Genomic DNA, 13,016 nt, shown 5'->3' with positions numbered 1-13,016 from the left:
AGTTTCGTCAGGAGAGGTTTGATGGTTCTCCTCCCAAAAATTCTCTACCACAGCAGACCTCCCATAATCTTTATCGTGCTGATATGCTCCCCAATATGATTTTTAAACCGATACTTTGTTTCACCAACATAACATTCCTTGCAATCCAGGCATTTTATCTCATAAACAAAGGGTCGGTTTAAAGATCGTATGGGGGAGCATATCAACGCAATAAAGACCGCAGATTATGGAAGGTCTGCTGTGTCAGAGAATTTTTGGGAGGAGAACCATCAAACTTCTCACAAAACTGTTATCGTCGACCGGTCACACAGATTTTGGGACTGCAAGTGGCTAGAGCTTGCGAATTTGCTGCTCTGAGAGTAACACTATAAATAGAGATACTGGAATCCGCATTCATCCCCTCTTTGAAGCTGTGGTTCTTGGACAGGATGAACAGTTCTGCCTGGCATACTCCTGAGCCATTTCCAGTTCCAGTGCGCATATGGTTGTTGTTATTTTTGGTTTTTTTTTTAGGAGCATTAGCAACTAAGGCCATATATGTGACCGGTCGCCGATATATGCGGGATATGCGGTGGTCATTCCCTGACCTTTCCGCATCCTCTGTATTTGGTGGTGACGGGCTCGAACCCCGGTCTAATCAAGAAGCGTGTGCTACGCACTGCTGCTCCTTCCCACCTGGCTATGGAGGCGCCTGTGCGCATATGGAGAATACTGCCCATGCTCCTGTAGAAACACATGCTGTGAACCGTGGACCTGCTGATATTAAAGGATGTACTGTAAGTTAAGCTCAACTGTTGAAAAAGGAGGCGGACGCCTCTGAAAGCTTCAGTGTTTTATCGCTTTATCCAGTGTTTTTATCTACATTGTCTTATTTTATTTTTATTGTACAGACAGGTATCTTATTTTTTCAGTTTTATCCAGTGTAATTGTACTATTCATTTAACTTATTTTATTTCATTTTATTATCTTAACAACCCAAATTCATTTTATTTTAATTAATAAAAGTTTATAATGGTTAGTATAGGATCATGCAGTCATTGTAAACATGAACATTCCCAACACCAGAGGTAGGGCATACAATACCTGGATCCTGGTCATTTTTTTCCAGTACTGAAATGCCAGTATTAATAAAAAAAAAAAAAAAAAAAAAAAAAAAAAGTGTACTGGTTTTTTGGTACTAATTTAAAAAAAATAATTTAATTTAATCACATACAGGTTATAAAATCACCTTTATGTGATTATGTTGTTATTTCTACTAGCAAATGTTCGATAAATCGATAGGACATCATGCAACATTGCAACCTGTCCACAATTCTCGGACAACTTCATGTCTGACCATATCGTAACTCCAAATCCCATTCCTCCACTACTGACTTTAGTTCAACTTCACCAAGTGTATAAGTCATTTTGGGGTTGCTGTTCTCCAAGCGTAAGACCTTACATTTTGCTGAATTATAGCATAGCTGCCACTTTTCCGACCATCCCGGAAGTCTATCTAGGTCACTCTGAAGCAGCTCTGCTTGGCGGCAATCATTAACTACTCTACTAATCTTTACATCATCTGCAAGTTTAGACCTCACATCCTCCATCCCTTCATAGATGTCATTTCAGATAATCAAAAACAACAGTAGTCCCAATATTGATCTTTGGGGAACCCTACTTCTTACATTAACCCAATCTGAGGAATAACCATTTATCACAACCCTCTGCCTGGTGCCCTAAGGCTTTCGATCTAAGGATTTTCTCTATGATTCCAGCCTGCTCCAACTAATAAAGTAACCACTCATGGGAATGAGTGAAATGCTTTGTTGAAATCCAAATAAACAATATCGAAATTATTCCCTAAAGCTCACGAGTGACCTGTCAAAATGGCTAACCAGATTTGTTAAACATGATTTTCCATTTACAAAACCATGCTGTGTATCCTACAGAATTCCATTTCCATCTAAATGACTCTGAATTCCACCCTTGATCATTGCCTCCATGATTTTCCCTACTACTGAAGTTATACTGGCCAGTTGGTAATTTCCCGTTACACTCCTAGAACCACCTTTATGTTCCAATTTACACCAATCCAACGGAATCTCTCCTGAGTCCAGTGATGCTCTCATAGCTAGCCTTATTGGTTCAATGCACTCACTTGCCACCTCCTTTAAGATTATAGGGTATAGGCCATCAACCACAGGAGCCTTACTCGCCTGTGGGCACGAAAGTTATCATTAAATAATCACTTGAAATTTCAACATCATTAATTACGTTTTTTTCAACTTCACTTCCATAATATCTCATTGACACAAAGGGATTTTTTTATGTAAATATCGATGCAAAGTAACTGTTGAGTTCATCTACAACTTCAGCTATGTTATCTAATACTATCACACATCCATTACATAAGGGTCCAATCTGATTTGTCCTTCTGTTCTCTGCATTTATATATGTGAAGAATTCCTTAACTGGACTCTTTGCTGTCTTCTTTATTCCTTATCCCGACTCTTTGCATTCTTCCAGACTCAGCAAAGATACTATAGTGAAAATTATACTTCGCTTAATAAAACGTCTTTCTCCTTCAGAAAATGATGAACATAATTCAATCATGGAAGACCAACATGGAACAGAACAGTGTTCCGAAAATTCTTTCCAAAATAAGAAATTGCTGAATCCAATGAGATTTTAAAAGATGAACTTGATTTGAAAATTAATGAAATTCTTCTAACTATTTTTGCTAAAAAAAAAAAAAAAAAAAAAAAATTTCAAAGCCTAGAAAATATGGACCGAGATCATCTACAATTATCTCAGTACAATAGTACCAGAATAGAATCTGAAAGGGTGTTTTCTGCCGCTCATCAAATACTGTAATGTACCAAAATTACATCCATTTTAAATGATCATACTACTGATTGCTTATGTTTCTTAAGAGCTCACTTTATTCGGACAGGTAGTGTGGATGCTTAAACATAACTAAACTTTGCAGTAACAATATCTATTTTTTTTGTTTTTAGAATAACTGTATTTTAATGATTTTTTTAGAATATTTATTATTGCAATAAGTTTATTTAAAACATGAATTCAAGTAATTACAGTACTTGTTTTTTTTTTTCCTTACTTTATTGCACCTAATTGTCATCAAAATTTATTCAGTAAAAAAAAAAAGTTTGTTTTTGGAGTACTGGTATTAAGATTTTGACCGGTATTGTAAGCCCTACCCCAGAGGTCTATAAATTAAAATGGGCCTGTAGTACTGGATTCCATGGTTTAAGATAATAATAATACAGCAACATCCACTAGAGACAATAACTAGATTTTTAATAACTAAGTAATTCATAGCTTTCAGGGTAAACAAACCCCTTCTTCGGCAAGTGAATAAACGCATACAGAATACTAACAAAATACAGACATTAGAGATAGAAACAAAAATAAATACTGAGTTGTGCTTGCTCAGATGCGCACATGGTTGCAAGATTGTGCAAACATTAATTCACTAGATCGGTGTTCACTGCTGGTGCACAGAAGTGTATGGGATTGCTGCCAGTGTTTGTCAAGTTTCAAAACTGTTGATTCAAAGATGGAGTGTAGCCTTGTACCCTTACAGCGATTTAAGGCTTCTGGACAGCTCAATACATTTAACGATTCTAGCCAAAGGTGGTGACGGTAGTGCCGAGATTGGTTGATCACCTCACAATCACGTCTGGGATTACGGTCATGATGGGTTGACCAGAAATGTTCTGTGATTGAGGAGTGATCAGTGTAACCTAGGCGAATCTATCTGTCATGCTCTGCGAGGCAATCCTGAAGGCGTCTTGAGCACTCCCCTATATAGCAACAGCCACAATCATGGCAAGCTACATGATATACTATTCCACTATGTAAGAGAGGGGAAATGGGAGTTTTTACGTTCAAGACCAGAGAACTTAAGCTCCTACCAGGGAGTTATATGCATTTCATGTGGTACTCACGTAGGATCTTAGAAATCTGGTCCGACGTGCCCAGATAATAAGGAATGTAGGCAGTAGGCATACTGTCACTTGGGGATGACACCCTCGGATGAGTTGCAAGTTCTTGTGCTTGTAGAAAGCATCAGTCTAATACATGCGTTGGGTACCCACAATTTACTAAGTCAGCTTTTACACTGGTAATCTAGGTGCACCAAGCTTCCTCTGAGCTGGAATGGCTCCAGGCTAAAGAGAATACAGTGCGTGCAGTGTTGTTTAGATGGCAAGGGGCACGGGCTGATCCGTCGTTAGTAAACTGTCCGCACCACATTGGCTTACAGTACACTGAGGTTTCCAGTGCGGATCCACTCGCCTCACTAGAACATCCAGAAATGGAAGGGACCCGTTCACTTCTAACTCCAAAGTGAACTGGATAAACAGCGATAAGGAGTTCAGGTACTCAAACAGTGTTGACTCTGAACCACGTGGGATGATGGTGAAGATATCATCAACATATCTGTGCCACATTGTAATTGGTACAGGTGGGCTCAAGAATATCCATTCCTCTAATTCCTCCATAGCAATTTTAGCAATGACAGGGGCACCCATAGCCATACCGTGTATTTGTTTGTACACAGAATTGCCAAAGGTGAAGACACCACCCGACAAGCATAGGTTGAGGGCACTACAGATGTCCTCTGTAGATACTGATGTTCCATTCGATAGGTTTTGGTCACTCACTAAAAGTCCCCTGGTACAGAAAATGGCCTGTTGGATGGGAATGGATGAAAACAGAGAGACAAAACATCGAAGGATGCCATGATCTCACTGTCAGGGACTAAGTTCTTTGATTAGGTGAAGGAATTCCACGCTGTTGTTGACTGTATGAACAGTATTTCCCACTAGAGGTGTTAGGAGTCACGTGTTGTGTTTAGACAGTTAGTACATCGGCGAATTCCAACAGGACACAATGGGTCAGAGAGGAACCCCTGGCTTGTGAACCTTCGGAAGTCCATAAAATTGTGGAAGTTGGCAGCCTGTGGCATGCAATTGCCATTGCGTCGATATTGAAATCTTCCAAGATTTGAATCATTCGTAGATCAGTTTGTTAACGTTTGATTCTAGATGTCCTAAGAAATGGATAGGTGATGGATGGGTCACTTATAGGCTCATAAACATTGGGATCTTGCAAGAAGGCAAGGGCTTTGTCCAAATACTCCAACCAGTCTAACATAACCATGTAACGTCCTTTGTCGGTGGGAAGCAACGATGGTGCTGTCTTTTCTGATGGAATTAAGAGCAGCGTGCTGACGATAGTACAACACGCAGCACGGTAGGAGAAATCTGTTAGCTTAGTATAGTTTTATAAATTTATCAGTAAAATTTATTAATCTTGTTAAACTTCATTGTCAATTAAATTGCACTTTAACTAAATACATATGACTTAGATTTTACAAACGTAACATTATTAATTAATACATATAACTTGATAGGAGATACGGAAGTTATATGATGAACCTCTGAGATAATACTCAATACTAAAAAAAAAAAAAATAAAAAAACACACACACACACACACACACATATATATATATAGTGTAATAACTGCATTGGCATATAAGTTTAGGGTTATAATTTTGTATTCAAATTGAAATTTTATTTGAAATTGAATCGAAATCATGACTCAGATCAGAGCAGCAGAGCAAAAGGCTCAAGCTAATCGGAGTACTGTGGCTCAGGGGAGAACTGAGGGGGACAGTTGTCCTCTGAATCACAGCCGCCTTTTAAAATGTATTGCTTGTTTAATGTTTCTGGAGCAACAAGGGACGGGACATGATATTGCAAGGGGAATGTCTGTGTGTGCACAATGCAAGGAAATCAGGCGACAACTCAGAATTGTTATGAGAGCTTGAAGGGCAGAGTGGATGTTCTCGAAGGATCTAAATCGAGGTGCCCCATCAAGCTCTCGGGCTGCACACATCAACACCTGAGCTTGCACTTTAACATCACGCAACACAGCAGCAACCCCCAAGGCAGAACACGCTGGACCCACATGAACTAGTACTTGTCGGTGACTATTATCAGGGAAACAGGGAACATATTGTGCAAAATGGATAGGTGAAACAGGACCAGGGACAGGGGACAAGGTTGATGGTGTTTTAGAGCAGATATTTTTTAATGGCACAAAAGGCGATATTGTACAGGTTGGCACTAATTTATATTAAGAGTAGGAGACTGGCGGAATTACTTAACGAGTACAAGTCACTAATGAAAAAAAGCCGTGAATTAGGGTTTAATTTGAAAGTGTCTGCAATTTTGTCCAGACACAATAGGAGGGAATATACAATGAGAGCTTTGTCGATTCATTCGGCCCTGGAGAGATTGTGCAAGGCTCAAGGGGTAGAATTTTTCTCAGCCTGGTCTGTGCTTGTTAACAGGAGAGACTGTTTCTACAGGGATGGAATATACTTAAATAGAAAGGGTGCAAGAATATTTGCTGATACTATCGAGGCAGTGTTAGGAGGTCAGAAAACTGCTAGCTTGGGGGGATACACGGACTAATAGATTAACAGTAGCCGCTGGAAGAGATGAAATTGATCCTTGCACTGCTTCTACTGGAATGAGCAACAACCTGGAAAACATGTGCATGGGATTTCAGAGATGCTGGGAGTCATTGCAAAACAAGTAAATACATGGGCTATGTTAGGGTAGCTAAGAATAGGAACGGGTGCATGTATACTTCTGTGTACACCAATGCTAGGAGTTTGGTAAATAACTTTGATGAATTTGAGGTGTTGGTGAAAACATCAATGGCAGATATTATTGGGATATCAGAGATGTGGTATCACACAGATATAAGGAATGCAGAAATGGAATTTGTGGAGTAAAATGTGAACAGGAAGGATAGAAAGGATAGGACGAGAGGAGGGGTTATACTATTAGTTAAGAAACACACAAAACCCAAAGAAGTACAGCCAGTCGACATGGCTGTACGCAGTAGTGTCGACTGGCTGTACTTCTAACAAACTAAATGAGTTTGTTAGAAGTTCAGGTTGCTAACAAACTAAATGAGTATTTTGCATCTACATTCACACATCAGGAGTTATTCAGAGAGGGGAATGCCAGAGGTGAATTCACCTCTGGCAGTGAGCCAGATGATTTTGTAATAACTGAGAGCAAAATGGAGGAGAAACATAAGGCACCTAGGGTGAATGGGATCTACCCAGTTATATTAAAGGAGGCAGCAACCCTGAACCATAATTATGAGAGCTTCCTTGGACTCGGGGGAGGTACCCATGGACTGGAGATGTGCAAATGTGACCCCAATTCACAAAGGAGGACCTAAGGGCGACACAAATAATTAGAGACCTATTAGTTTAACTTCTGTTCTGGGGAAATTAATGGAGGCACTGGTTAAAAAAGCACTGCAGGATCATCCAGACAAGACTTCAGTTACAGCTCAGACGCAGCATGGGTGACAGGTTAAGGGGAAGTCTTGTCTGAACAATTTGAATGGATCCTATATGTGGTCACAAAGGAACTGGATGCAGGGAATAATTTGATATCATATATTTGGATCTTAGAAAGGCTTTTAATACCATTGCACATGGAAGACTGCTGCACAAATTGGAGCAGTATGGCACTGGAGGCAAATTGCTGCTATGGATAAAGGGATGGTTAAGTGGGAGAAGAAAGAGTGGTAATCAATGGGCACAGCTCTTCGTGGACTAATATTATTAGTGGTGTCCCTCAGGGTTCAGTGTTGGGTCCATTGTTGTTTTCTGCATTTATTAATGATATTGATAGTGGTATATCAGGCTTAATGTCTAAGTTTGCAGACAATATGAAGGTTGGCAGGGTTATTAATGGCCCTAATGACAGTACAGCGCTGCAACAGGATCTAGAAAAGTTGAGCAGATGGGCGGAGAGGTGGCAACTGAAGTTTAACATTGACAAATGTAAAGTACTACATATGGGAAGCAGTAGCACCAGACTAATGTATCAACTGTGTGGTACTACACTGACAGTGGTAGATAATGAAAAGGACCTGGGGTAATTGTGCAGGCTGATATGAAGTTTTCTGAGTAGTGTAGACAGTCTGCAAGAGTAGCTCGGTGTCTTGCCAATGATATACAGGTATTTTTCTAGCAGGGATAAGGAGGTGATTATTCCCTTGTATAAGGCAATGGTCAGTCCACACCTTGAGTACTGTATACAGGTCTGGAGGCCTTACTTTTGGAGGATGTAGATCTGCTGGAGTGAGTGCAGAGAAGGGCTACAAGATTAGTGAATGGAACAAAGGGTTGCTCTTACGAAGAAAGGTTTAAGATTTGCAAATTACAGTGTCTGGAGAGACTAGGCACATGTGAAGTGATCTGATTGATGTGTATAAAGCCTTGAATGGTTTGAGCATGCTCAATGCTGATGGGATTTTTCCTCTTGCTCAGAATAATCACCTGAGAAGGCTTAAATTCAAATTGAGGAAAGACAGTTGTAGGATAGATGTGTGGAAGTTTGCCTTTAGCTATCGTGTGGCTGATTTCTGGAACAAACTTCTATTTGTCGTTGTAGAAGTTGATAGCTTAAATAGATTCAAGGCAGAATTAGACAAACATTTGGAGCGAGTGGATGGGTGAAATTAGCAAAAAAAATTTTTTTTGGTTGATGCTATAAACTTGCTTTCTTGCATCATGTGCCTTTACTAATGCTAATGCAAGTTGGATAACAAAAACTAGTGTGCTAAAAAGATAACCTTAATTACACAATCATAAAATTCAACATTAGCTGAACTTTTGTAAGGGAAAAGTTAACAGATGAACTGCAAGTTCAATCATTTCAGACAGAAATGTGGTTAAGAACCTGTCAGGCGCCTCCGTAGCCAGGTGGGAAGGAGCAGCAGTGCGTAGCACACGCTTCTTGATTAAACTGGGGTTCGAGCCCGTCACCACCAAATACGGAGGATGCCGAAAGGTCAGGGAATGACCACCGCATATCCCCAGAGCAATATGGCCTTAGTTTCTAATGCTCCTAAAAGCCAAATAACAAACAAACAAGAACCTGTCTTTAACAATTACATATTTTTTTAATTACAGGTAAAAGATTGTGTATAAAAATATAATTCTGAATTCTTAAGTACAATATAACTGTTTGAATATTTTTTTTCCTCTCTTAATATAAACACAACACTTTAACTACAATAAAACTTACTCCAAGCTTACGGCTTCTTATTCGCACATAGCCTTGTTTCACTATGTCACTTATATCTGTAGCCATTTTTTTTTTTTTTTTTTTGCCTTAGCTAGCTTCTAGTAAATCCATGACAAGCAAACAAAATTCTAAAAATAAAAATAATAAAAACATTATACACTGACATGTCATTAACAATGTTACAACTATGTATCTTCTTTAACATTATAATGGCATAAGCAAATCAAACAAATACTTTAGACTAACAAGAGAAACTGATTCAAAAAGTTAGTATACTGATGTGGGTCATTACAACTTTACAACTGTATTCTTCAACAAGAGACAAGGTGCATAAGACAGTACAGATAAGTTTAGTTTTTAAATCACATTCACTAGGTATAATGCAATCGCATGCAAAAGTCTAGTATCAAAGGCTGGATCTTGGAGTTTTGTTTCCATGCCATTTCTTATCAGTGCATGATGGAGCATTAGTCATGTTGATGTGCTGATTTATTTTTGAAGATGGTTTTCATGACAGTGAAATCAATAAAGGTTTTAATATCATCAGTATAAAACTCACAATTATCTCTCCTAATCATTTAATATTAACTTCAGAGTTACCAAAAGGCAAGTAACAATGATGACACACATGACATACAATCACCAATTTATAAAGCTCATAACATGGTTGCACATAAATACTTTAGCTTAACAAGGATGTTGATTCAAAAAAAGTTAGTACACCGATGTGGGTGATTACTATTTCACAACTGTATTCTGAAAAAAAAAAAAAAAAAAAAACAGTGCAGCAGAAAGTATAGACCAATTATCAGTCCATGATGGAACATTAGCCCATACAGTACATTCTGTTTGCTTGTGTTGATTTATTTGCGAAGACAGATTCGATAACAAAAACTCAATGAAGGCTTTGCTATCAGTATCAAATCCACAATACCTTTTCTCATCATTCAATATTAACTCAGTGCATGATGACACAGTCTGTCTACATGAGCATCTTTTGACATCTCCATAAAACAAAGTGAGTTACTGATGCAATAATGTTCAGTCCATTGCATCCCATTTGCAGATCAGTTATGTACAATGCTGTAACACTTAAAATACAGACAAAAGTGTCAGAAAAATATTACACCAAAGTAAATTCAATTCATACAAAATCTGTGTTATGTAAAAATATTCAAAATATGACATATTGAACAAACAGTTCTTTACACAATTTTCAGAGTTGAAAAACTAAGATCAAAATTCCAAAACAAACTGAGATCTGATGAGGCTCTGTTGTTATTGGGCATAAGAAAATCCACATGGAATGCATTGAGCTCCTCTTCAATCAGCTAACCTTTTTTTTTTTTTTTTTTTTTGAAAACAACCAAAATGCGAATGTAGCAGTTATGAAAGAACATTACCACACTATGGCTACAATGGCCTATCTAGCTCCTATATTATATCATCTCTGTAATCAAAATACTTGATTTTCAACATGATGGAGCCACTTCGCACACAGCTTGAGTTGCTATGGAATCTATCTTCAAAAATGATACCAACCCAAGCAAGACCAATATGCAGGTCTTTTGCAAGTTACCATATCATGCCTGGCATGAGAAATTAAACTTAACATACTCATAATTTCTGCCATACACTGACAACCTGGTCATATTATTAAAAATAAAAATTGTGGAGCCATTATCTAAAATATTACATTACTAATTTGATGAGTGACTGCTTTGGAAGGTCTGACATACAATCACCAATTTATAATGCTCATAACATGATTGCACATAAATATACTTAATTCATTTTTTGTATCCTGGCTGGTCAACAATACTACATGCAGTGAAATTCTGAAATACTTTTCAGAATTTCACTGCACTTGTTTTCTCTAACGTGCTGATACAAGTACTAATCATCTAGTTGAATTTAAAATTTTGTTCCACATAGAATTCCCTCCCACTCGCTCCAATCAACAAAAGGTAAATTGCAATCACCCATAATAAGGCATTCACCCTTGCTTGTCATGTGGTCTGTAGATTACTCTGTGATTTTAACTTTTGCTTCCAACCATCTCACACCACACAGATTCTATACAAACATGTGTAACTTCTGAATATGCGAAAGTCTTTGTTGCACTCAATCTGCTTTTATGTTTGTTATTTGGTTTTTAGGAGCATTAGCAACTAAGGCCATATTGCTCCGGGGATATGCAGTAGTCATGCCCTGACCTTTCCGCATCCTCCGTATTTGGTGGTCACTGGCTCGAACCACGGTCTAATCAAGAAGCGTGTGCTACACACTGCTGCTCCTGCCCACCTGGCTATGGAGGCGCCAATAATAAGAAGAATGACCCACCACTCATCCATCCTCTTATTTCTGGATAACACCATTTTCATTAACTCTGTCAACATTGCAGGAGTATGAAATATGCTTATTTTATTAACAATACTCCCGACATTACCATAGACACAGTTAAAATTATGTGTTCTTGTACAGTTTATTACCCTGTGTCAACCCTTGAAAACTACATTATGATTGGGCAGCCCCAGCCTTCTCCATAAAGGGGCCTGGTTGCAAGTAATTTTTTGAGGCCCCAAAAATTTTCTCAACGATTAAAAAGCCTAACATCTTTTCATGAAAAAAAATAAATAAATAAACAAACAAATTTTGTTACAATTTTAATAATCACAACCAATATAAAAAAATACACAGATATATTAATATCATAAATACATATAACACATTGTAATTATAAATACATAAGAAATGTCTTATTCCATAATTAAGGTTTAATTAACATTTTAAATTACTGTATGTGACTTTTATTGCCATATTAATAACACTAGAAAAATAAATCTTTAACAACTTTCTTGATACTTAATGTAGCAAGAGCATTTAATTGTTCTGCAGACATTGTTGAACGAAGGTAATTTTTAATTAGCTTTAATCTGCTAACAATGTTCTGCACTTGCTATAGTCATAGACAATGTAAAGAAAATTCTTAACTATATAATATCAGTGTATATACACCATAGTTTACCCGTAAATTTAAACTACATACATAGTGCAAAAAGCATTGTATCTCATATTGTGGCTGCCTTCACAACGAGATACCAGGTATTGCACTACTTTAAATAAGTAATGCTTCTCTAGTAGAGAAGACTACTGGTGGCTTATCATCGGTGGATGGGCAGATACCCTGGTAATGCAACATGCCATTACAGTTGCGAAGTGATTACACAATATGAGAGATGCCAAATGGTGTACAGATAATGTATTTAAGGATGAAATGCATGAGGCATAATTATATATGGGCATTTCATCTTTAAATACATTATCTGTACACCATTTGGCATCTCTCATATTGTGTAATCACTTCGCAACTGTAATGGCATGTTGCATTACCAGGGTACCTGCCCATCCACGGATGGTAGGCCAACAGCTTTGAAATGGTGCTGTCTGGGTGGTGGTATCCACTGAGAATAAATAACAGTAGTCTTCTCTACTAGAGAAGTCTTACTTTAATTTGCTAATAACAATGAGATACCAGGTATTCAAAGTAATGAAATACCTGGTATCTTGTTGTGAAGGCAGCCACAATATGAAATACAATTAAAATGATGCCTTTTACACTACGTCTTCTTCTAGTCACATAGCTCTCTAAGGAGCTGTTGTGGCCACCAACAAATTCCTCCAACTGCATCGATCGTATGCTATACGAGCAGCACTGCAAAGTGTCATGCCCAGAAGTTCACTGATCCCATCCTTCCACCTAGTTGCAGGTCTTCAGCTGCACCTCTCCCCCTTGGTTTTTCCTTCCATTATATTCTTCAACAGAAAGTTTTCCCTTCTTACTATATGACCAAAAAAACTTGAGTTTTCTTTTCTTGA

General features: G+C 38.0%; 1 protein-coding gene across 3 annotated transcripts in view; it reads right to left on the bottom strand.

Moving 5' to 3' along the window:
- The window catches only part of LOC150079120 (docking protein 5-like), a 453,516-nt gene that overhangs the window by 129,144 nt on the left and 311,356 nt on the right, over positions 1-13,016 (bottom strand). For 2 of the 3 annotated variants that reach the window (XM_090384139.1, XM_090384138.1), the window contains one exon: positions 9,138-9,265. The exons of the other annotated variant lie outside the window; for it this stretch is intronic. In XM_090384139.1, the coding sequence (XP_090240265.1) occupies positions 9,138-9,203 (66 nt within the window). In that variant the 5' untranslated portion in view covers positions 9,204-9,265. The remainder of the gene's footprint in view (positions 1-9,137; positions 9,266-13,016) is intronic. 3 annotated transcript variants of the gene reach the window in all.

The sequence above is a fragment of the Mastigoproctus giganteus genome, chromosome 10 (genome assembly GCF_048544385.1).
Source record: "Mastigoproctus giganteus isolate SK-2022 chromosome 10, ASM4854438v1, whole genome shotgun sequence".
NCBI lineage: Eukaryota > Metazoa > Arthropoda > Arachnida > Uropygi > Thelyphonidae > Mastigoproctus > Mastigoproctus giganteus.
This window is presented reverse-complemented; position numbering and strand designations above follow the sequence as displayed.